At 43.3% G+C, this 26,554-nt stretch overlaps 1 protein-coding gene across 3 annotated transcripts in view; it reads right to left on the bottom strand.

Annotated features, from left to right (window-relative positions):
- LOC139911914 (voltage-gated potassium channel KCNC1-like) overlaps positions 1-21,339 on the bottom strand; it is a 73,003-nt gene extending 51,664 nt beyond the window's left edge. For 2 of the 3 annotated variants that reach the window (XM_071899533.1, XM_071899534.1), the window contains exon 1: positions 20,711-21,253. In XM_071899533.1, the coding sequence (XP_071755634.1) occupies positions 20,711-21,253 (543 nt within the window). Of the gene's footprint in view, positions 1-20,710; positions 21,254-21,311 lie in introns of those variants that run through there. The other variant, XM_071899531.1, reaches the window with a different exon arrangement.
- Between the last annotated feature and the right edge of the window lie 5,215 nt (positions 21,340-26,554).

Here is a 26,554-nt window from a genome sequence, read left to right as displayed (position 1 = left end):
TTAAATTGTTGTTTACATTCTAGCAGCCAATGCCATCGCTAGAAAGACTTGTGGCTCAGAAATAAACGTAATTCTGCACAGTCAGACTGTTGTCATTGAACTTTTATTTATTACATGGTATCGTGGTTGTATTGAATCGTGAAACGCATATCGTGTATCGAATCGTTTTGTGAGATAAGCCCACGATACGTATTGTCACATTTTTGTATCGCGATATATTGAATTTCGATATATCGTCCCATCCCTAGTTACTACACATACAGTATATACACCTCTCTTTTACATTCTTGTCACTCATGCTTGCTCACCAATATTGTTCCCTCTTTCCTTCTGTCTAGCTGGCACACACACATGCACAAACACACACACAGCCTCCCTGGCAGGCGCACACACACACACACACACACACACACACACACACACACACACACACACGTCCGCCCACGCAGCTCATTGAGGTGAGACAGGCAAACGGAAGGCGGTGCACTTTTTTCTGCTTAGTTCTCCTGTTCTCCCTGATTGCTGCAGTACTCCACAACACCGTCCACATTTGTCCTTGCAGAAATGTTCCTCTCCTCCGTCACCTCTCCTCTCCTCCATCCTATATCTCTCTACCACCCCAGCAACCTTCCCTCTTGCCCTCTCCCTTCTCCCTCAGCCTTCTGCAGGTTTCAGAAAGCCACATTTAAGACTTTTTAATGCGACCTGGAATCAAATTTAACGATGCACTAGGCCAGTGGTTCTCAACGTGGGGTCCGGGGACCACCAGGGGTCCTTGAGGGGGATCCAGGGGGTCCCTAGCAAGTTGATGAATTATTAAACTTCATTATTTAATTTACAAGAAGTGAACACAATTAGAGAATGTAGAAGAATGACTATTTTGATCATAGTTTCACTGTTATCTCTCTACCTACAATACAGATAGTCATGGAATTCTGGACAAAATCATATTTAACAATAAAAATATTCACAGATTTGGGTCAGAGAGACAAAATCTGATCAAATGGGGGTCCGTGGCCCTAATGTAACTAAATTAGGGGTCCTTGATATGAAAAAGGTTGAGAATCACTGCACTAGGCAAGATATTTATGTAAAAATACACACCTCTCATCAGGCTCAATCATTGATTGACCCTGTTTGCTATGGACACTGGCAGGAAATCTCCTCCGCACACAGCAAGTGACAAACCAAAAACTTGAGAGCAAAATACAAAACGGCCTTCTGAACAGTGCTGGAATCACTAACAATGTGCTGAACCTGCTGGGAAAAGATTTTCACCATCTGCACCCTTACCAGCCACTAAGAAGAAGAAATTTAGGTCAGAGGAGTGCGCAGTTTATTGATGTCACGTTACATGATTTCTGGGTGATGAAGTCTTTCAAAGTTTCAAAAAATTCAACCAGTTCTTTCTCGCTGACACTTGGGACTGCCAAAGGACAAGCTGGCCATCTGCTATTGGCTGGTCTTTGGTGCCAGCTGATGTCACCACCTGTTGTACTCTATAGAAGGTGACATCACCTGGCACCAGAGATCAGCCAATAGCAGATGGCCAGTTCAGTACCCTACTTTTCACCATTAGGTTTCAGGACCACAAATTTGGGTTTGGGGTTACTCTTTAAGACATTTTAATACTTCAATTGAGAGACTTTTTAGTACCTTTTAAGGACCTGTTTCTCTTCACCCTCTCCCTTCCTCCATAGCTCAGTGTTTATAAAACAATTCTGATTATGATGATCCCCTAAAATGTCACTATTGTGTAAGTGAAGAGCGAAAGAGACTATAAACTTACAGCAAATAATGAATAGTGAGCATTCGTTTTGTCAGAGTAGGTGTCATTTTTCTTATTTCAACTGATAGAAACTCTCCACTTGCAGTGGACGTGATTACACACACACACACACACACACACACACGTACACAGAGAGCAGCTGAGTGCAATCTGATTATGTGTGTGTTTGTAAAGCAGTGCTCAGCAAACTAAATCATATCCATCATCAAATAACACACACGTGCAACCCCTTAACCCCCCCCCCCCACACACACACACACCTGCAACGATTTCTCAGCATAATACTGAAGTAGCATAGCTGATAAATGGAGTGAGAAAGAAAAAGAAAGAGAGAGAAGGATCGTGAGAGGAAGTTACTGTAATGCCACTAAACCACCAGAGAGAGAGAGAGAGAAGAGAATGAAAGAGAGACACAGAGAATGAGAGAAAGAGAGAAAGAGAGAGATGAGAGATTGAAGAAGAGAGAGAGGGTTATAGGGGGCAAAAACTGGGAAAAAGGGAATTTCAAAAGATGTCAGGGGAGAAAAGAGAGGAATGAATAGGGGGAATTGAGATTGTGAAACAGATGGAGAAAAAGACGAGAGAGAGGGTGGAAGAGAGAGAGAGAGAGAGAAAGAGAGAGAGAGAGAGAGGGTATCTATGCGTTTGTGTTAAACTGTGTGTAAAGGCAAGCAATTGAGATGAGTGAAATTTCAATGACGAACTGCTCTCTCTCTCTCTCTCTCTTTCTCTCTCCATCGCTCCTGCATTCTTATCACATTTGCCCGTTCATCTCCATTCTGTTTTTCCTCCCAGAATTCCCGGTTGGTGCTCCTCCTTCTCTCCTCTCCTCTCCTGAAATGATCCCTCGTTCACCCCCCTCCCTCCTCCTCTTCATCTTCTCCTTCCACCCATCCTCCAGCTCCCTCGCTTTCTCTGGCCTGAGAAAAATCCCTGTTTTGTTCTCCTTCTTTTGTTCTCTTTCTCTCTCTCTCTCTCTCTCTCTCTCTTTATCCCCCCACCTTTCCACATCTCCTCTCTCCCACCTCTCTGTCTATTCCACTCTCTCTCTCTCTCTCTCTCTCTCTCCTCGTCCCTCTCCCCCTCTTTTTCTTCATATCTCTCTCCCCCACCTCTCTCTCCCTTTACGGTGTGCTGCAGCATTACCGTCGTCATTCTGCGATTCTCCTTTTCTTCGCATACACACCTCCTCTCCGCAGTACGCAGATATGTGCACACACACACACACACAAGCACGCACACACACACACACACACACACACACACACACACTCAGATGTGGAGTAGCACTTGCGTACACATTCATACACAGAAAGCTTGTTTTCACACATTTCCACCACATACACATAATCTCTCTCTCTCTCTCTCACACACACACACACACACACACTCACCACACACACACACACACACTAACATAAGCAATCAATCAGGAGCGTGCCACGAGGGATTTCAACGCAGCAAACACACAGAGAGGCTTTACGGAAATCATTGTGTTATCGACGCAGAGCATGAGGACTGACGGAGAGGTTTATGGTGTGTGTGTGTGTGTGTAGGAGAGAGAGAGAAGGAGGGAGAGTCTGCAGTAATGTTAAAAGAGGGGAGGTAAAAGGGAGTTGTATTGCAAATGCTTTTAGCACAGTCTCCCTCTTTCCTCTACTTTCTCTCTTCATTCTTTGTCCCCCTTTTTCTCTCTCTCCTTCAATCTTTCCCATCGCTTTGTCTTTCTCTCTTTCTTCTTCTTTCTCTCTTAAACTGTAGTCTCATGGGATAGAGAGAGCCAGTTTGTGGGGAGAAAGAAGAAGAGCGAGGGAGCAAGGTGTACTCGGTAAAACTGCACTCCCTCCTAAAATGTGTGTGTGTGTGTGTGTGTGTGTGTGTGCGCACAATCAGTGATCCAAGCAATCAAATGGTCCAAAATTCATTTAACTGTGCTGATAATTCCCATAAAGCACAGCTAGCTGTTATCAATGCTAACTCTATGCTAACTACTTAGCAAGCTAGTTAGTGATTGAGTTAGCAATTGTTTTAGCTTTCTCTTGCTTTTCATTTATTCTTATGTATATACACTACTTTGAGGAAACTTTTTAGACAGCACAAAAGCAGCAGTGGCCGTTGTATTAAAGAGTAAACTGAGTTTAGGTTGGTTTACCTCATACTACTACATGTTGACAGTACCTAGTTGCTGTACCTAGTTAGCAAGCTAGTTAGCGATCTTTCTTGCTTTCTCCTGTTTGTTTTATTATTGTCATGTATGTACTGTATACTACATTGAAGAAAGCTTTTTAGACTGTACAAAGGCATTGATAAGCGTAGAATAAAAGCCATATTACCTGCGAGTGCGTTCTTTACTGTGATTCGGTGTATTCGGTGATGCAAAAGGAAAAAGGAAGGTAACCCTAACCCTGACCATCAAAAGGCAAACAACCACCAATATGGACAAAAATAAAACTTTCAGAAAAGCATTCATTGTGGGTAAACTATAATAAAAGCATGGGTTTATGGGGGTTAACCCTCCACTAAATCTCTGCCAACACTGCACTTTGTACCTGCAAATGCGGGGACATGTGTGGTTCAGCGAACTCCCACATCCTCTGTCATTTCTAGTACCGCCGGACAGGACAAAATCCCAGTGGTCCTGAGGTAAAAGTGACAATCAGCAGACTTCCCCTGGTAATAGTAATGTCATCCAAAGAGGGGGAAATCCGGGGACAGCACCAGCTGGTGACAAAGCATCAAATGTGGGGACTGTCCCTGGAGAACGGGGACGTCTGGTCACCCGAACCTAGTTGTATCACTGCTGAACCAATAATCACAGTAAAGAAATAGTAGTAATAATAGTAAAATGTCTCATATCATGGTACTATATTATGCATCTCAGTCAAACTCAAGCAACAATTGAAAAATATCCTGTTTTGCTTTGTCTCAACAAGTGGGGTATTACTATTACTCCCACTTTTTGCTTGTTGTTTAGTAATGGGCAACTTTTTATTGCACTACATCTTCCCTGGCTGGTCTTATCAAGTGATATTTGGTATACATTATTATGATTTGTTAGGTGTTTTTATTGTGTAGTTTTGTTAATAATGTGTCACTACGGTGTATTTCTACATTGTAAACCCTGTCTGCAAACCAATCCTCACCGGAAGATAAAGGTTTGAATTGAGCTGAATTCCACTGTGGGTCACAGCGGGGTTAATCTCATTAACTAAAACAAACTCGGCCTTCAAAGGTAATGTCCTCAGCTTAAAGATCACCTCGCAGACGGTCATGTTTCTGGGAACAAATGGATCGGGTGCCGATGGATTCCCCTCCAGGCTGGGTTCAATAGCCTGGACTATAGAACTAGAGAAGATAGAAAAGGCATTTTTTGCTTTATTACAAGGGCTTTTGTATGGCTTTCATTTCACTGTTTACCAATTAACTAGCTCATTTTTTGTGTATTAGGTAAGAGGGGTTTATTTATTTTCCTAGCATACTTCTTTTAGGCCTAGGAGCCATATCAAATCTTGTTTTAATGTTAACTAAAAATACGTTTATGGTAACTAAACTACCCCTTGTCTGCTAGCAATGAAGTTACATCAGTTCACAAAATGTTGTCAGCAAACCACATAACTCCACCTAATATAATTATAATATAATATAATATAATATAATTAAAACAGAGACTATACAAACTATACAAAGATTTTAATTCCAAAATGCTATTCTTTTTCCAAAAATCATTCCCTGTTCAACATTCAATATCTCAAAAAATGGATTCAGTGTGTTTAAGTGTTATTTCATTCATTTTCATTTCATTTATTTATTTATTTTTCAACAGGGACAGTGCATATTAATTGATTGGTAAATGTGCCAGTGTTAGCCAACTGGCTAATTATCATTTTGTCAGCCAACATTTTGCCTACTATCCTTTAAAAATGACCATATTTTGTTTTCATTTTGTGCTATTAATCATTTTGGAAGAGTAGGGCATCACTTTATTTTTCCGAATTCTTTATATATTCCCCAATAACTGGCTTTTTCATTTCTTTGAAGTGGCTCCAAACAACCCCGAGCCCTGACAGCTCCTGTTCTCCTGCTGTTTGCTACAGCGCCCCCCGCAGAGCGCCACAACGAACACCGCCGCAGGGAAGCCGACACCAAACCCTCCGCCACCTCCTGGAAAGAGCCAGTACCGGTAAAGGGGGAAGGAAGCAAGGTGTGTGTGTGTATGTGTGAGGAGGGGCTGCATCCATCGCTGAAATGGAAGCTAATGTGGCTGGTTCGGATCGACTGGCATGCCTGCAGAGAGAGGGAAAGAGCGTGTGTGTGTGTGTGTGTGTGAGCGCACCAAGGGGGCTCGTTCTCCACGAGCGTGTGTATCGGCGGTGCAGTAACATCCCCACCGCCACCGAGGGGAAGAGGTGTGCGTGTCGAAACGAGGGAGGGAAGAAGAAGAAGATGAGGAGGGGGAGAGGGAGATGCACTCTGTCTCTCTCTCTCAATGCTCCTTACTATATTTAGAGGGAAAGAAAGGAGGGAAGGACGGAGGGAGGGAGAGGGATCCTCAAATGGGTTTTCGGCTATTTGAAAAAGAGGGAGAGGGAGAGAGATTCAGAGAGATGAAGTGAGACGGTGGGTCGTTCACTATTTGGCGCATTCGAGGGTTTGTGCACATTTCTTTTTCAGTTCACTGCCATTCATGTAGCCATTGTAAAAGCGGCATTTTTATGTCTGCTCCCTGTTGCACTGTTGTCCCCAACGTCCCCCCAAGGAGAAATTGTTTGGAAAATCCTAAGCTTACGGCAATTAAATCCGGCTTATGGCGCGTTTTCATAGCACAGAACAAGGGAACAACAGAGTAACTGGACTACACAATTTGCCCTGTAGAATAAGAACGAAAAAAGAAAGGACACTTGTATCATGGTAGTGAAAATGAGTGCGGTTTCCTGTGTGGCTGGAAGACTTGATTGCACCAATGACTGTGGATTTCAATGGAGAATGCCCTTTCTATGCATTGCAGCTCTATGATGTGGTCTGTATGCCTCATATAGGGGCTTGTAGTGAGTGTTAAAGCGATACTGTGGGTTTGGCCAAAGGAGAATGAAAGGTTTTCCTGGGTCAATACCTCCCCAGAGGAAGCTCTTCAAATGTCATGTTTGTCATGAATAAATAAAGGCAGCCGGCCGCAGTGTGTGTGTGTGTGTGTGAGATAGGTGAGCAGTGCTTTGCCTGTCATATGTATGCAAAATTTCTGATTATACCCTTTTGGTTATATTGCTGTATTCCTTGTGTCGATGTGGGTGTCAAAAAGTGATTGGTGTGTGTGTGTGTGTGTCTGTCCTGTACACTCCTGTACACTTTTAAAGTAGGCTATGATTACCTACTACTGTGTTCCTCGTACCTGCTAGAGGTTATTTTCAGCGTTTCTCCTCTTTTCAGTGGGTCACCCTGGTCACCGCTTGTTTGTTTGCCAACAAATGACAGGAAAGCGAGAGATAAAGCTTCCGGACTAGTAGGGCAGTTCGTCCCGTTTGGGTAGAAAAGCATGAAACAAGCTGCTGGCTGGAGATTCAGCAAAGTCTCGACACACAGAAGGGGAAAGAGAGAGATTGAGGAATGTAGATAGATTGTGTGAGAGAAAGAGAAAGTGAGAGAGAAATGTAGATAGCGAGAGAAAGTGAGTGGAAGACGGTATTAACAAGGGAAAGTTTGAATCCCCTCCGAGTCCCGAGGACTGAACCCAGCAAAATGATGTAATGAAGCGATGTAACATGAACTGATTCTGTCTGAGCCAAGTTCAGGATTTGGTTTTTGACCTCTCAACTCACTATTCTCATTCCAAAGGGCTGGGTGCTGGGGCTGGGGCTGGGCAATGATTCAATATTATCGTTTATCGTCTTTCAGTGGAATCATATCTCGTTGATATCATGATACACAATTCTGTTATCGTCCTTCCTGATGATAACAAGCACATTTTATTTAGAAAACTGCTAAAATGAGGAAAACAAGATTCTTTAACAATTTCAGAGTTTTGTTTCACATATACATCTAAACATTACCATGCAGTTCAAAGCAATTATTTAACATGTGATTTTGCATATGTAGGCCATATGGTGACAGATTTTTTTTCACTGTTGAAAAAATACCACCATATTGCCCACACATTTACACTGTCGTTTCTTAGCTGACGCTCTCATCCAGGGCCACTTAAACACAGTGGACTAAGTCAGTGTTCTTGAACGTTGCAAGTAGCCCGTTTAAAAAAGATGCAAGGGAGAACAAAACAGGGGTAAGATAATGAGGATCATGTCTTTCTTTTGAGGTCAGGCAGGTTAAAGGATTATCAAATGCAGCTAGAGGAGAATGATCTTTGCTGCTCTCATTAACCATGCAACTGTAATTTGTCAATGTGTCTGCACCAATGTCACAAAGACAAACTCCTGTACATTTGTGCTGGGCGATTACAGTGACTGATTGGGATAACGAAAGAGAGAGAGAGTGAAAGAAAGAAAGAAAGAAAGAAAGAAAGAAAGAAAGAAAGAAAGAAAGAAAAAGAAAGAAAGAGTAAACAGCATCCAACAGTTTTTAGAGGATGAAGGTCTGGGGACCTACATTCTTTACGACCAACGACTTTTCCAACCAGGCAAACAACCATTGAAGCTAGATGGTTGAAAACTGATATGAGAAGTAGCCATGGGGGCCATATCAAATACAGTGGCGACCACACCAGCATAGCTATATAGGAGTGGATGACAACAATAACATGACAAGCCAAGCAACACCTCATCACTGCGATTCAATTTCAACGAGGTAGGATGCTGAGCGTGCTGACAAACCTATCCGCCCAGCAAATTTCAGACAGGGCCAATGTTTATTAAGATGAGAGTTTGAGATGAGGTTGTAGTTTCTAGGAAATTTTGTCGAGCACCCCAAACAAAGCAACATTCCATCTCAAAAAGGGTGTCAAAAAATACATGTAATAAAACGAAAATGTGATTCGGACGCTATTTCAGCACTTCAGCGCTGGACAACTCCTCTGTTTCAGCAGCTGTTTCAGCAGTGGAAAGCGCCAGCAAACAAGCGCTCCCAAATTAAAATTACGTTTTTGAAGTTGATTCAGCACTACCTCACCTCGAGCAATGCTTCTATTACAGTGTCACTAGTCCGTGCCAGCGACCCACATTAGCCGTTTCAGCGTTGGACAGCACCACTGGGGGAAAAAATACCCCATGTAAACCATTTTATTTTTCATATTACAGCTCTACTAGCTGAAACCTAGCGATCTCAGCAATGGGTTGCTCAGTTGCTCAGCACATTTTGAGTATTCATGTATTGTGAGCGACTAGGGACTAGACTTACACCCTAAAAATTAGGCATTCTTCAAGGTTCCAAAGGAAACCAAAGAGCACCTTAGAGTAACTCACTTCAAGAAATATCCTTAATGGATTTCTCGATGAACGTCCATATGTTAGAGCATTGCGAAAGTAGCGTCAGTGATCAGGAATCCGTCAGAAAATAGGTTCTTCGCTCGACCTACTATCTGAAGAACTCCTTAAGGTTTCCTTGAAGACTTTTAAGAAATATTAGGCGCTCTTAAAGGGTTCCATGTGTAACAATGTATTCAATAGAATCCATTGAGGACTTGAACTTTTGGCTCAAGTCAGCCTCCTGAAGGAACATCAAGGGGTTCTGCTTGTGTTGCATTACGGAGAATCCCTACAGGAGCCTCCAGCAACCGTTTTATTTTTAGTGTACTTTTTCTGTATCCCTATGCTCTTCGGTTGTTGTGATCTCCCCTGAATTTTGCTTACGGTAGACGGTGGATCTTTGCTAGGCTATGAGCTAATAGTCGGCCTATATTTTGTCCTATAAGTTAATAATAAGTGAGTGTGAATAGGAAGTGCGCTGCTGTTGTCAGGTTTAATTTAAGCACCTACAGGCTGTGTGCAATATAGAGGTAATATTTTGGGCTGCTTTTGATGGTGGCAGCTTAATTCTACTGGAGACCATTAAGCACCTGCTCAACCATGGCAAATGAGAACGCGTGTGAGGGTGTATATGCATATGCGTGCATGTGAATGTGTATGCGAGTGCTGTTGTCTTTGTGTGTGTGTGTGTGTGTGTGTGTGAGCCGCGGGTTGTTGTTGTTATGTGCTAACAGGCACCTTGAGCAGAGCATATGGTGCTATTAACACTGATAGGGCAAGCAGGGTACAGCGTAGCACACATAACAGCTGTTGAGCAGATCCCAACTTTTCCTTCTAGATTTCCTGTAGAAAATATTCAAAACATGTGCTGCTTCATGGAAATCAAGTGACCGGGCGAATCCTGGTCAAGTACGTTCCCTTTTTGATTTCACGAAATCTACGTAAATCTACTTCAGTCATGAGGGAGAGATGTAGATGAAGGGGACAAGGTAGGTTAAATAAGGATTATAAAGCCTTGAGACGATTGCGCCAAAAGGTTTTTGTCAATATGCATTCTTGTTTTTGTGTCCTCCATGATGTGTCTGATTTAATACCCGATGGCTGAAGTACAATTCCAAGGCAAAAAAACACTAAGGGTGAAGGATGGATAAAGATCCCTGAAGTTTGCTTGCCAACAGTGGATGCATCGGATGGTGACTTGGATGAATGGGAAGCCCCAAGATTCATTCCAAAAACGATTTGTCACATCCAAACTAGCTAGCACAAACAAAAAGTGCTATGGTCTACATGTACATAGATGGTTAAAACAGCTGGGAAATGAAGCCCGGTGTGTCTGTGGGATGGTGCAACCTCAAGCACACAACTCATCTCCAATTGTAAAGATGTGTTCTCTTTCCTCGCACTCTTGAGAAATCAGTTCTTGCGATGAAAACTTGGGACGAACATTCTCCACAAGGACACAAGTATCGAGATGGATTTCTTTAGTGTTGAGATCCAAAGGGAACCAAACAGCACTTGAGGGTAACTTGAAGAAATATCCCTAATGGTTTTCTTGGAGTACCCCATATGTTAGAGGTTTATGGAAGCACCGTCAGCATTAGGGAACCCTGCATGAAGAGGTCCTTCACTCTGCCATCTGGGGATTCCCCTGTGGTTGCAAACTCCTTAAAGTCCCCATGGAATGAACTCCCATTACCTTTACTTCCCGGAAAACAGAGTATCTTTAATGGTGACCTCATGCTGCACCAGTAGGCGTAAATATAAATTCCAACCAATAAAACCATCACAGATCTTTGAACAATCCTGCCCCTCCACCCCTCCCATCAAATAAAACTGCCTTTCTCTACTCGACTGATATTCCATTGGTTTAGACTTTTGAATGATCCCTCACTACGTTATGTCCCGCCCCAACATCCTGTTTGAACAGGAAATACATCAAATCAAGGAAGTAAAGATGCCGTTTCATGGGGTCTTAAAGGTTTACTTGAAGTCTCTTTACTTTATAGAGTGTAAAGATACACATTAAAATATTGGGGGCTCCATTGTATTCCCTTCCCTACTGTTACACTATGTCACAGTATGTCACAGTAAATAACTCTGCAGTAATCTACTGTGTGTGTGTGTGTGTGTGTGTGTGTGTGTGTGCGTGCTTATGTGCTGTATATATATAGTATATGGGGCTAGGGGCTTACAAGCCATTATCTCTGCTCAGTTAGTTGCTACTGAGCGTGTGTGTGTGTGTATGTGTGTGTATGTGTGTGTGTGTGTGTGTGTGTGAGTGTGTGTTGACTATGTCATTGACCCCGAGCGAGGCGTGAGGACAGTGGGGAGCTCGCTCAGAGGTTAAACGCTTTATTTCTGACATGTCATCAAATATATGGTTTCACTCTTTCTCTCTCTGCACCCTCTCCTCTTTCTTTCACCCTCCTCTCTCTCTCTCTCTGCCTCTCTCTCTCTCTCTCTCTCTCCTGCGATGGGCGACACACAAGAGAAAGAAAGCTCTGTCGCAGCATTATCCTGAAAAGCTCAGAGGGGGAAGGGGACCCTGGTGGATATATAGCCTATAGCGCAACGAAACCACCAGAGAGGGAGGGGGAGAGGGAGAGAGAGAGAGATTGAATAAGAGAGACCCCTCTCTTATTCAATCTCTCTCTTAGGGGTCTAAAAGCAGGAAGAAAGCTGTTGAAAAAGGAGAGAGAGAGAAAGAGAGAAAGAGAGAGAGAGCACGAAATTGTGTACCATTAAATTTTATAACCTGTTTTCCATTGTTTTGGCTTGCTGTAGAGGTATTATTACACTCCAGCATATGGCATAACAACATGATAAACCCAAATAACCCACATGCGCCAAAACAGCTCTTACCAACCTGAAAATGAGGTCAGAAATGACATTAATAGAGTCACAATGGACTTTGGTGTGTGTGTGTGGCTGCGTGTGTGTGTGTGCCATTGTGTCGGTATTTGTTTCTCTCCTTGAGGGATTGGGAATTGCCATCACACCCTGCTGCGTAAAAGGAGGAAGGAGAGAGAGAGAGAGAGAGAGGGGAAGGAGGAAGAATGTGTGTGTGAGAGCGCTTGTGTGTGTGTGTGTGTGTGTGTGTGTGTGTGTGAGGGGGGGTTTCGCTTACAAAGGAACACCATTCAGCGGAGACGTCCGCCTGAATGAGCCGAAGGAGACGTACGGGCTGATCGATAAACGGATACGAGCATCACGGCCTGCGGAGCTAAGCAGAAAAAAAAAAGGGGCAGGAGAAAAAGTGGAGGGGGGGGGGTTGAAGTGACACCCCCCCACCCCCCCATACTATACTTCTTCTATGGTTTCTTACTCAATTCATTGCCCAAAACACCCCCCGAGATCTCATCATCTCCTTTTCTCTTCCACCTCATGTCTCTCTCTCTCTCCTCTCTCTCTCTCTCGCTCTCTCTCTCTCTCTGTTTCTCTCCCTCCCTCTCTGCAGCAGAGCAGAGACTAGAGCGCAGTCAGCTACTATGGGCACTGCAGTGTTACGCTATAGCACAACCAGAGAACTAGAGAAGGGGGGGAGGGGGGAGGGGAGGGGAGGAGAGGGGAGTGGGGGTAGAGGAGGGATGGAGAGAGGGAGGGATAGAGTGGAGGAATGGATGGAGAGAAAGAGGGGGAGGGGGGAGGAGAGGCTGAAAAGCGATAATAAGCAATCCGGCACTCCAGCCCTGCAACCGTGGTAATAAAGCAGCCCGACTTGTCAGCGGTGATGACGGGTAGAAAAAGGGGGTGGAGGGGGGGGTACACACCGTCTTAAACGCCCCCTCAACACACACACACACACACACACACACACACACACACTGACTACAGTAGAAGAGAAGAGGATAAGAGAGGGAAGAAGGAAAGAAAGAAAGAAAGAAAGAAAGAAAGATAGCACAGACTGAATAGAATAGAATAGAATAGAATAGAAAAATATTATTTATGCACTGTTTTGTCATGTCAAGGACAGATAGAGAAAGTGACATATTTTGTGTGTGAAATAAATTCAGCCAGAGAATTTTGGAGTGCCTTGGCTTCTTTCAGATAAATTCCTCTCTCTCTTGATTCTATTCTATTCTATTCTATTCTACTAAAGTCATGTCAAGTGACTAACGTCCAGTCTGCTAAGCTATTTTTTGGCCCATAATAGTATAGTACAGTACAGTACAGTACAGTACAGTACAGTACAGTACAGTACGGTATAGTATAGTATAGTATAGTATAATATAATATAGTATAGTATAGTATAATGCAGTATAGTATAGTATAGTATAGTATAATACAGTAGGATACAGTATAGTACAGTACAGTACAGTACAGTATAGTATAGTATAATGCAGTATAGTACAGTATAGCACAGTAGAATGTATAGTATAGTATAGTATAATGCAGTATAGTACAGTATAGCACAGTAGAATGTATAGTATAGTATAGTATACTATAGTACGGTACAGTATTGTACAGTATAGTATAGTATAATATAGTATAATGCAGTATAGTACAGTATAGTACAGTAGAGTGTATAGTATAGTATAATGCAGTATAGTACAGTATAGTATAGTATAATATAGTACGGTACAGTATAGTATAGCATAGTATAGTATAGTACAGTACAGTACAGTACAGTACAGTACAGTACAGTAGAGTAGAGTACAGTAGAGTATAGTAGAGTATAGTATATATAGCCTATATGAGCAACTCCTTGTCTTCTGCAGAATGCGTTGCAGTACAGCACGTGTAACGTTAATTTTTTTAAACATCCAACATTTCCTGACATATGGCATTGCCCTGGAGCTGCTGCTGTCTTTGGCTGGAAGACGTTGGCAGGGACGAGGAGCTTTGCCACCGCTGTTCCCTACAGAGCTAATCAGCTAAAACCAAAGCTGGCTGCCTGACCTCGCTGGCCTACCTGGGCTCTGCTGCGCTGTCCGGTCCCCCCCCCCCTAACTCCCCTCTACCCCCCAGCCTATCTTTATGTCACCCTGCTGGCACCGAAACTATTGACTGCAACACTTTCAAAGTCACCTCAGCTGTCATACGGATGCTCCCCCACCCCACACTCAATATTTTTGCTTTATTTGCCCTTCGTCCGCTTCGATCGTTCGTTTGGCCGCTATTTCATTTTCTTTCTAGCCAGGTCTTACAGTTTCTCCGAATGGGCCCGGAAACGCATCACCTCCTGTTGCAGCAGAGGATTTTTCCCAGGAAAGAGGTACCAGACACCGAGTGTTTAGAACAGCAAACGTAAAAGCTTTCATGAACTAAAAACAGAGGAGCAATACAGCCTTGTAGCCAATACATAAAAGGTGTGACTTCTGGACTATGCTGACTACAACTTATGCCAAGGCACAAGGATGGCGCTTCAGTGAACTCTAGTGACTCCCTATCAGTTAATGGAAAGTTCCCCAATGAGTTTATTTTATGCATCCGCACCATTTCCATCGATTTTATTTCCCTTTTTTTATCCATTTTGTTGTTGATTCACCATTTTCCACTTTTACCACTACGCTTTTTTGTTGTTTGTTTGCTTCTTTTGTTCGTAAGGCGAGATGTGTTATAACCTCCTTGGGGTTTTTCATCTCGCCTGCACAAAATTGCCATTTTTTCCCCATCTTTCTATGTTTTATAACTGTGCAAATGAACTAAACCACTCATTTTCGATCTCTCACAAGCAAGCGGTTGGCGCTTCTGCTCAAAGTCCTGCTTGCATTTTAAAACTCCACAACACAGCAAAACAGTGGGGAATTTTTTTTTTTAATTAAACAGACAGATTCAGAGTCATAAACCTGATTCTTGTTGAGAGAGAATACCTTCATGTTATCCCTTGTGTGTGTATTTGTGTGTGTGTGTGTGTCTGTGTGTATCTTCTTGTGTCTACACTTTTGCGTGTGTGCATATGTTCATGCTTGCCTATGTGTGTATAGGCATTTGTGCACTTGCCAGTGTGTACTCATGCATATATGTGTGCTTTTGCCTATGTGCTTGCATGTCAATGTGTATGTGTGTGTGTGTGTGTGTGTGTGTGTGTCTCCATCCTAACTCACAGAGAGCAACTGAGTCAATACGCCGTCTCTGCGTGTAACGGAGTAGACAGAAAATACACCTTAACACACAATAATCCAGGTCAGCGCGCGCCTCTGGCTCTGGAAATGGCCATGGATTTTTAGAGACAATTAACCAGAGGAAAGGCTGAGGGAGACACGGGTGAAAGGTGGAGGTGAGATCGGAAAAACAGTGGGGGGGGACGAAGAGAAAGAGGTTAACGGAGAGAGAAAATGAGTGTGAATGAGAGAACGAGCCAGAGAGAGAGAAGAGGGAAAGAGAAAGAGCCAGTGGGAGATGGTGACAAGAGGAAAAAACAAGAGAGAGAAGAGAGGGAAAGAAATGTCATGTTGTGAAAATGAGTACAGAGCTAGAGAAATGGAGGGATAAGGGGGGAGATGTGGAAAGGTAAGGCGAGAGAAATAGAAAGAGCAAACGAGTGCAAGAGACAGAGGAAGAAAGGGGGAGATTGTGAAAATGGGAGAGAGGAATAGAAAGAGAGGGTAGTCAGAGGGAGATTAAATCGGGGTTGGGATAATTTAAGGGGAAAATCAGAATCTAAGGAAGCAAAATACTCTATTATACTATACTTTATACTATTCCAGATGCCTTTTGACGCCCTCAACGCACAACTGCTTGAGCTCAAACCCACTTCAGGAGAGCCAAAAAAAAAAAAAAAAAAGCGAACCTAACTTTGATCAACAGCTGTAAATATCATTTGATAATGATAACATCATCACATAAATACACCAATAAAGAGCCTTTACTATTATATAGATCAAATTTTTGCCTAAAATGCCAATTACGCCCTTCTGACTGCACACCCTTGATTCATTTATGCATGCGTTTTTGTGTATGTGTATGTGTGTGTGTCTGTGTGTGTGTGTGTGTGTGTCTGTGTGTGTGTGTGTGTGTGTGTGTGTGTGTGTGAGCCCAGGTGTATTTAAGTGCAGGTGTGGATATCACAAGTGCAGAGAGAAAAGTAATTTCTCCAAAAAACGGCGACATACTGTATGTCCAGAGCGAGGCCTTGTGACTGAAACGTCAACAAAAAAGTAATAAAAGTAGATGCAGCGGTGACCTTGTGTGTTTTCTATGGACTTGGAACTCTAAAGTGACTAATTCCCTGCACCACAATAGAAAACGCAGTGGTATGCGTGTCATTTTCATTTTTTTTCTTGGATCCCACAAGAGGCCAGCAATTTAAAAAAATCCTACGTGTGGCACTTTTCAGCATCAATATTGTCAAATTAATTGGGATACCTTAATAGAATTACTGTCAAAACAACTGAGACCATATGGTAGGTAACGGTATTGTAAGTGCAAGTGTTTCTCAAAATTAAAGACCACATTTCCCATAAACCCTTGCTTCTTGTCATATGAACATATGCACACGCGGATACACACACAAGCACACCAGGCTATTGGTTTAAGTGACGCTCCAGCTCCAACATGACATATCAGACAGTATAGGAGTCTAACACATACAAGAACCTCAGAGAACTTTATTTCTGTTTATGACATTTTCAGAGACGTACGGGATCATTAATAAAGCAGCCGCTCAGTGATGAGAGAGAGAGAGAGAGAGAGAGAGAGAGAGAGAGAGAGAGAGAGAGAGATTAATAAAAAAAAAAAATAGCCTAGTGACAGTAAAGTATCGTGCTCAATCCTTCACTCTCACAGGTTTTGGCATATTGCTGAAGGACTTTTATTCTGAAGGTGCTAGGGGAACTGTGCGTCCAGCAGCGTAGAAACGACGTCATCAGCTGGCTAGCATTAGCTTTAGCTCCCAGCTCCAGAAAGCTGTGTGTTGGGAAAATGAAAGCCTTTATTGGAACTTTGATGGTAACGTCTACATGATACTAAGGCCTAGGAGGAAGGATTTGAGCCACAGAAATTAAGCGCTTGGTAGATCGTTTTGTATAGAAGTCTTTGGGACGCTAGTAATGGCACGTAAAAATCAACACCATCTAGCGTCCCTTTGGGGCTACTAAGGGTTAATTGCTATGGTGACAACACAAATCTGGGCATTAAGACGGTAAAGTCTGTCACACTTGCTTGAGAACTGTGCAGATGAGTCTGTTAGCAAACTGTCAAAACTCAACTGAAAGCTAACATTAGCTCCTAGTCAACATTAGCATGTTAGCAATCCATGGCAGCAAGGAGACAGAGAAGCTGCTTTGGTTCTTGCTTTAAAACCTCTCAGCTCAGTGACTTGCTGTAAGTCGCTTTATACAGAAGCTAGTCCAACGGTTCACAGCAAAATGGCCGCCACTCTGACCATGCTGGAACATTGATTTGAACTGGAATGACTGTTCTATCCATTCAAGTTCTGTGGCAATAACATTCCAAAAGCTCTGACAGAAATCAAGAGTAAGTCCAACAATACCAGAGGCCTTTCTCCCGTCCATACCTTTGCAAAGCAGCATACAGTTCCTCCAATGCCAGAGATTTCCCCATCTCATCACTGGAACCTTCGGAGACATTTGGCAGAACTTCAAGAAAAGTCTAGCTCCTCATCCTGTCTATCATATCATAGAGCTCTGCATAGAAACAAGTTGCTTGTCGCTCTGTAAGTTCCTGTCCTGTAGCAGAGTGTAAAGAGTGAATATGCTTGCTCTACCCATTCTTTTTCTCCAGGCCAAAGACAAATTTAGATGGAGCATCCATCTCAGAGACATTCTGAAAACGGGACCTGACTGAAGCCCTCTGAGTCCTGGTGAAACCCTTTTTTGATTTGAGGACTTCAATATGTCCTGTATTTCCTGTGGACTCTCTTAAAGTTTGCAGTTCCACTATATCAATCTCTAGATTGTGCATAGCTCTGGTAATATCCTTTGTGACACTGAAAGTATACTGCTGACAAAACTGCCTGATTTCCACCTTTCTCACTACTGCCTTAAAGATTTAAAATCAGGTTGTTTTAGTTTTTAAATTCTTCCAAAAGAACCTAAAACCATCTTTAAAATTAACACCACAGAGCAAGGAAGTATTAAAATGCCAGTACTGCGCTCTTATGTTTGATATTTCCCATCAACACATTACAAAGGACCAATCTGTGAACTGTAAAACCAAAAATATATATATATATTCTATCAGTCCCTGTAGTAGGAGCATAAACATTTATAAAAACAACATTAAAATGTACAAAAACAGCTTGGACTATACCATGAGTCTTCCCTGTTACCCCCCTACTCTCTTCCAGTCTACCTCATTCAAACCTTCACTATGAGTTTCCTGTACAAACATTTAGGTTTAGAGTGACTATTTTAAAATGACTCATGGGCAAAGAGAAGAGCTGCGGAAAAAAAAACAATAGCGAAAATAACTTAAAAGTAAGGAAATCGTCATTGTTAAAGTTCTTTTGTTCGTTCTCTTCTGTTTTGTTTGAGTTTTTGTACTTTTTTTTTTCAATCGGTGAAACCCCCTTTTCCTCTACTTATCCATTGCAGAATCCAAAAATAAAACATCTTTGTCTGAGAAATAGTCTTCAACTTTGACCCCTTTCAGCAGCCTGATTCTCTCCACACTGTAGGCGCTTCTAATTTTACAAGTCGGAGACATTTTTACAATGAGACATTTCACTGCCGCTGTCAGGCAAGAGTCCTCATTCCCTCTAGACTCACACTCTTTCTGTTTAACAGCTGTTTTTTCCCCTTTTGCCTTTCTCACCGTTCCCGTCTTTTGCCTTCCAGCCGCTATTGGGACTAGTTTTTCTGCAAACATCACGCCCTCCATCATCCAACGCTGTCCTTCGCAGCAGAACAGGTAGTGTTTTCAGTCCAAAAAACCTGCAGCATTTTAGTGGAACCATTCGCATCTTCATTAGAGCCAGCAGCATGTCCATTAGAAACAGTAATATTCTCAGTCGCTTTCTCATTAGAAGCATCAGGCTTATCAGATGTCCCTCTTTCCCACAGCCAAAGCATTTCATTGTCTCAGATGAAACTTATAACAGAGAGTCAAAATCATCGATCCTTAGTCTGAAGGCGAGATTGGACTGGTTTATTCATTGGGGAAACTATTTTTTGCATGTCTGGACAACTGCCTGTCCAAAAACTTCATCTCTAACAAACAATGGGACGTTAGACAAGGTCACTTTTTTTGTCCTTTACAGCGAAAAAGCAGACAGGAGCCCCCCCCCCCCCTTTCCGACTGTATTTACACACCGTGCTAAACTCTGACCAACCCAACACTATGTAGGCTACAAACATGGAGAGAGAGAGAGAGAGAGAGAGAGAGAGAGAGAGAGAGAGAGAGGAGAGAGAGAGAGAGAGAGAGAGACCTTGATAGGAAAGGCATGCCAGATGAATGGAGGTGATTGGGAAGCTGTACCTCTTATAAAACTCAGAAACTGTTTAAAAGGCAAGGGTTCTCAAATGTGTAAATGTGTTAATGTCATGGACCCCCCAAATAGACACTCATTAGGCCACATTACCCCCTAAACCCACCCCCTCCCCCCATATGGTGATTTTGGATGTTATGTGGAATTGCGTAACTGTTTAACTGTTCACACTGAATGTGGAGAGACAATTCCCCTTGGGCGTCCACTTTGAGATCCACTGGTTTAAGGGAGAGTGACAGGAAAGATGAGGAGAGTAGTAGACACACACACACAGAGAGAGAGAGAGAGAGAGAGAGAGAGAGAGAGAGAGAGAGAGAATGCGCTAATCGGACGGACTGATGCGCACTGACAAGGAGTCCTGAAGGAGCCGTCGGAGATCTACACACAACGACGGAAAGGTGGGGGGGTTGAAAAGGAAAATGACATGACAGAGCGACGGGTTGATCGAGCGTGGGAAAGAGGAGAGAGGAGGAGAGAGAGAGAGAGAGAGAGAAGAAGGAGAGAGGAGAGGAGGGGGTTGGCTGGCTGAGGGGAGCTTTGCAGTGCTACAGAGACGCAGCGATAACCAAGAGGTAATGCGTAAAAACGAGGAGCGAGAGAGGGAGAGAGAGAGAGAGCGAGAGAGAGAGAGAGATGAGGAGAGGGGTTGAGAGACATAAGGGAGAAAGGGACAAGGAGTAAAATGACGCAGAGACCGCATCCATCAACCCAATCAATCACTATCTATCTATCTATCTATCTATCTATCTATCTATCTATCTATCTATCTATCTATTTTATCCTATCCTACACATTTGAGACGAAGTTTACAGAATAAAAGGGAATGGGGAAGGGAATAAAAACTGAACATCCCTCCATTCCCCCAAACCGTGGCAGTGCAACTTTACGCGCAACAATGCGCAGTGGCCAAACTGTGCCAAACACGTGTGTATGTGTGTACGTGTGCGTGCACCTGAGACACAAAGAAAGAAAAAAATTAAAAAATGAAAGAAAGAAAGAAAGAAAGAAAGAAAGAAAGAAAGAAAGAAAGAAATTAGTTCATGAGTGGTAAATGCGCAGAGGCAGACTGGCACGAGAAGAGAAGAGAAGAGAAGAGAAGAGAAGAGAAGGAGAACTCACCCGGGCGTATTTGGAGGAGTAGGGGTCCTCGAACAGCGCCCAGACGAACGGCTGCCACACCTCCCACCGCGTCGCCCTGCGGCCGTCCTCCTGCATGCACAGCCGCTTCAGGTCGCCGTCCGCGCCGCCGGTGAGCGCCGGGTCATCCTCGGGCACGTCCGGCTCGGGGGTCTCGAAGCTGTCCAGCGCCTCCTCGGCGTCGCGGTGCTGCCGGTAGTTCATCCAGCAGCACGCCTCCACGTCCGTCTCGTCGATGCCCCAGAAGGCGAGCTCCTCCTCGAAGAGCGGCCCGCACACATCGTTGGGGCAGTGGAGCTTGCCGGTGCGGTAGTAGTTGAGGATGAAGGCGAAGGTGGCCGGGTGGCGGTCGAAGAAGAACTCGTCGGACTTGGGGTCGTAGTCGAAGTTGCTGAAGGCGTCGGGCTCGGTCAGCCAGGACAGGCGCGTCCCCGGCAGCGTCTTCAGGGTGCTCCGGTAGGTCTCGTGCCGGATCCCGCCGCAGTTAATCACGATCTTCTCGCTGTCTGACGCCGAGCAAGTCATGGCTGCGCTGGAACATGCTTCGGTCGGTGCGCCCGACTGCTGCTGCTGCTGCTGCTGCTGCTGCCGCTGCCGCTGTGCCTCCCCATCCAACGCCGCTCCCCGCTCGGTAGGCTACTGTTATAGCTACCGTCCCGACCAGGAGTCACAGGGCCAACTGACAGGAGGAGGAGAGGGAGAGGAGGACAGGGAGAGGGAGAGGGAGGGGGGAGGAGTCTGCGGATCTGGGAGCGCGTCCGTGCGTGTGTGCGTGTGTGTGTGTGTGTGTGAGAGAGAGAGAGAGAGAGAGAGAGAGAGAGAGAGAGAGAGAGAGAGCGAGAGAGAGAGAGAAAGCGAGAGAGTGTTACTATGTGTCTGGTGTGTCTGTCAGTCAGTGTGTGTGTGTGTTGACAGAGAGAGGGAATGTTGGGGATGCAGATTTTATGCACCAAGATAGCCTAAATTTGCCCACTGATTGATTGATTTGATATTATTGGACCCTTTTGTTATTGTCAAAGTCACACTGTCATGGTTGTTAACTGAATCTATTTATATTTTGTTGTTTTTGCTTTGGTAATAAGTGCTTCTGTATTTGCTGCCAGTAAAGCACCTTTGAATTTGAATGAATCGAACTGAATAAAAACTGAACTGAACTGAATTTAATTGAGAAGCAGAGAGAGAAAGTGAGGATGGCTTTGATTTTTCACTGCAAATGCTCAAAGAAATATACAAACACAGCTTTATAATTTGTGAATCCCCCCTACTGTGTGTAAATCTGCCCTGCAAAACCACCCAAGTGGAGAAACTGCACTATAATGCATCAAATGCACGAACACACAGGCTGTCCCGGGGATCAAACCTGTGATGTAACAGTTACGGTCCGGTCTGACCACCAGAGAACCTGAGAACCACAAAAACCAACAGAGAAACAGTGTCTTATGTTAGAGATTGCGCTCTATGGAAAAAGGTTCGTCTAGTCATGAGGAAAGAGAGATCCAAGACGCTCCAAAATAGGTTCAAAAGCCTTTATTCTTCAATTTTTAACTTTTCATAATGAATAGAATAAAGGCTTTTTAACCTATTTTTGAGTGCGTTGGATGGCTTTTTCCTCAGAGCCAAAAGAGTTTCCACATTGCGTTGAAAACTTTTGTTCAAAATGTCATTGAACATTTTCAACCAGAATATGAACGAACTAGCCTAAAGACTGGCAATAACCAATTAGGTCTATGCAAAGGATCAACAAAATAGAATTTTGAAGTATTTGGGGTAAATGACGTTTTAAAACACTTTTTTTTTTTTTCCATTTTCAGCCACTGTTATTTTCCATTGAAACAACTCCACAGTCTCCCGAGGTGCTCGACTGTGCCTTCTCGCTCCAGTTCAACAGCCAAAGAGAGTGGAAACCAGCAGATCACAGAGCCGCCACCCGCAGAGCGAGAATCCATTAACATCATTTCATTCTAACACAAAATATGGGTTTAGAACAAAGTGAATGAATTCTCTTTACTTTGAAATGGCTTCAGAAAACAGTTGATGAGGAAGAAATGAAGGGTTTTTATTACAAAACCCCACGGATCCATTCAACATAAAACCTGATTTTCATTGTGAATATTAACAAAAAAAAAAGATAATTAAATCCTATACTATTTTTATAAGAAAAGGAATCAAGATAGCTATCCTTAGTTTTAATTTCACTCCAGCAGTCAACTTGTCAGAGGAACTGTCACATTTTTAAATGAAATGAAATGAAATATTCAGCTTGCCCACTCTGCTTTCAAAGTGAAGTACCAAGTCAGAATATACAGTAGGTCCCTGTTTATAATTTAAAGGGACAACATTACTCAGAGGCAACATTGCTTCTTGAAAATGACGGTGCTGAACACAGGAGAATTATTATTTAAATCACATCACAGTATTTAATGAGTTACAGAAGTGACTTTTAGAAAAGAAGCAAGTGAGTCACATCACTACAAATCATATGCAATATCAATATTTTGGGTGCAATATATGGGCGTAGTCCATTATGGGGGGTAACCTGTGCTATTCTGATGCTTATGTGTAATTGAGTGTAGTGCAATTATGTGTTTTATGTGCAATGTGATTGTTTACATGTGTGTTTATTTTTTTTAAAACAGAGCTGCTATGATGCATAACAAATTTTGACAATAAAGTTCTATGGTATCATATCGTATCGCATTGTATCGTATCATATGAGCTCATACTGGGGAAAGCATTGTAAAAACTCAAAATTAAGATATTAATATTTTCCATTTTGAAAACAAGCGATGTCTCTTACTAAATAATTCCGGTAAATCTCATTATGGAAAAGAAAAACATTTAAGTGGGTTTTTTTCCTTGCAATTTAAAAGCAGCTGCATACAGAAAACTGGCATATTGAGTGTGGAGTCATCTGCGTAACCTTTTTTTTTCTTGATGAATGAAACCTGAATGAAATCCTTTGAAGCCTTGATGCTTTGAATTTTGAAGAGCTTTTGAATCATGATGCAGCAAAATGCAAATTGCCTCAAGTGTGCTGTAGGACTGCAACTGTCTGTAGAACGGTTTCACCAATGTTAAACAGCCCTACAGCACCAAAGCACTTCTTCTCAATGTGATCTGCGCTTCATTGGCAGCCAGTAATTTGTTTGTTAAAACGAAAAACTCAGCAAGCTCTGCATATGTCTGGTGCAAAGAAATCTACTACATTATTACAATTATACACACACACACACACACACACACACACACACACACACACACACACACCGGTGACTGCAGTGTGCTACATTGTAGAATGTGTGTTTTATTTTCCAGTTTGCAGATGATAGTCTATTATATTTAAACACAAGTCTATGGGAAACTCACAGTAAACTCATGCCTACCAACAACTGACATTTGTTAGATGCTTTTATTCATCCAAAGCACCTTACAGCACCATTACATTTTTTATTATGGGTGGGAATCAAACCCCTAACAGAGTGTTGGTGCCTTGCTCCACCCATTGAGCGAACATACACGCACACACACACACACACACACACACACACACACACACACTGTAGCCACATCCAGAGTATAATTTGAACAGTGTCTTGCATGACAAATGGGTCTCTTCCTTTCCTAAGCTCTGATCTGTCCTCTCGTTTTGGTCCTCTCTCTCTCCCTCTCTCTCTCTCTCTCTCCGCTGCATCGCTCCCTTCCTCCACTGTCTTTCAATCTACTAAAACACTTTGCTCAATTAGACCGGAGCAGGAGGGATATGATAGAGTGTTTCACGCCCACCCTCCCCTCCCTTCTTTCTCTCTCTCTTTCTCTCTCTTTCCCCCTCTCTCCCTCTCTCCCTATCTCTCTTTCCAAGACACAGTTCCTCCAACAGCAGTGAGAGAGAGAGAGAGAGAGAGAGAGAAGCTAGAGGCAGAATGATGATTTGCTGAGCTCCACAAAATGGGGAGAAAAGACTGCAGACCATCAGGCCATTAGTGCTCCCCCCCTCTCGCTCTCTCTCTCTCACACACACACACACACACACACACACACACACACACTCTCTCTCTTTCTCTCTCCTCCTCTGCCTCGCTCTCTTCTCCTCCTCTCCTCATCATCTCTGCTCCTTCTCCTCTCTCTCCCTGTCTCTCTCTCTCTCTCTCTCTCTCTCTCTCTCTCTCTCTCCAGTGCAGAGCTAATGTGCTGTGTTAGTCTATTGAGAACAGTCTGCAGCACTGTGCTCTACTGTATAAGGTCCTCTCCTACGTCACTCACACACACACACACACACACACACACACACACACACACACACGCACACAGTGCAGTGCTATGGCTCAGTGGAATACCCACAGCCACACACATGCACCCACACACATAGTAGACCGTGAAACACAAGCATATGCGGACAAATACACACACACACACGCTAACCCATAACGTTAGGTTTTTACATTCTTCCAGTCTTCTATACGGCATCTTTGTTGCCGGGCGAAAACCTCGTAACTCCCATTTCGGTGTTTTTCAAAACCCCATTGGACACACTGAAAAATACACGGTGACATATTGGAGATGCGAGGTTTCCACCTGACAACAGCGACGCGTTCTATTTATATACATACATACATTTACATATATTCCCTCATACATACGGAAACACACATGCTGACACTGCGTTGGAAAGTGAATGTTTTTTTTTTTCTTGCTGCAGTGAAAGCAAGAATGAATCCCTCTCTCTCTCTCTCTCTGCCTCCCTTTGAGCCTCTACCTCGCTCGCCCTCCCTCCTTTCTCTCCCTCCCTTCCTCTCGTTCCCTTCACTCCCTCCCCTTTTTGTCATTGTCTCTCTCCCCCCCCTCTCTCTCTCTCTGTGTGACCCTGTTCTTCCTTTCACACGGCGCCCCGTACCTTCGGCGTAAATCACCCCTCTGCTTCATCTCTCGATCTCTTTTGTCACCTTTCCCTCCCTCCCTCTTCCTCTTCCACCTCCTCCCTTCTGCATTGGGAGACTTGCCGTTCTCTAAAATGTCTCATTCCCTCTTTCTTTCCCTCTTTCTCGCCACGCCATTCCAGCGAGAATATGAAGATCTGAATATGAAGACGTGTCACTTTCATCTGTGTCAACTTAACTCTCTCTCTCTCTCTCTTCTTTCATCTCATCTCTCATTCACCCTTCCTCCCTGTCCTTCCTTCCTTCCTTTCCTCTCTCTTTCTTTTTTCCTCTTATGTCCTCTAGTCTTGGTCATTCAGTCGGCCACTTTGCTGGCAGTGCTGTTCTGTTGAATAAAGAAACTACTCTCTCTCTCACTCTCTCTCTCTCTCTCTCTCTCTGGCTTTATACATCCAGGCAAACTGCAATGAACTGGACTTCAGCACAAGAGGGAGAGCGAGGGATGGAGAAAGAGAGAGAGGGTGGGGGGATGTACTAAACTCTGAGGTGCTCAAGTGTGTGTGTGTGTGTGTGTGTGTGTGTGAAAGAGCGATAAAGAGAGATATAAATAAAGAGGTGTAGGTTTAATCATACCTGGATAAATGTAAAGCAACAAATAAGAAATTAATAGAATAATAGAATAGAATAATATGAATAGAATAACTTGTTTTATTTTTATTATTTTTTTCCAATGAGCACAATGTGTAACAAACATTTCTGCATCAGTAAGCCTCAGTTTGGAAATTTTTTTAAAATTTTGGAACAGTGTGCAGGTTGCTCTATGAACATTGAAATATGTACATACAAATTACAATATACTTTCCCGTTATTTTCTACCAGTCTGCATTGCCAAGTAGAGAGAGGGGGAGATTTACGCTTTGCAGAAAATCCCCGAGGTATCCTTATTAGTCCT

Source organism: Centroberyx gerrardi, chromosome 7 (assembly GCF_048128805.1).
Source record: "Centroberyx gerrardi isolate f3 chromosome 7, fCenGer3.hap1.cur.20231027, whole genome shotgun sequence".
NCBI classification, from domain to species: Eukaryota; Metazoa; Chordata; class Actinopteri; order Beryciformes; family Berycidae; genus Centroberyx; species Centroberyx gerrardi.
The sequence above is the reverse complement of the archived record's forward strand: the minus strand, read 5'-3'. Positions and strand labels throughout refer to the sequence as shown.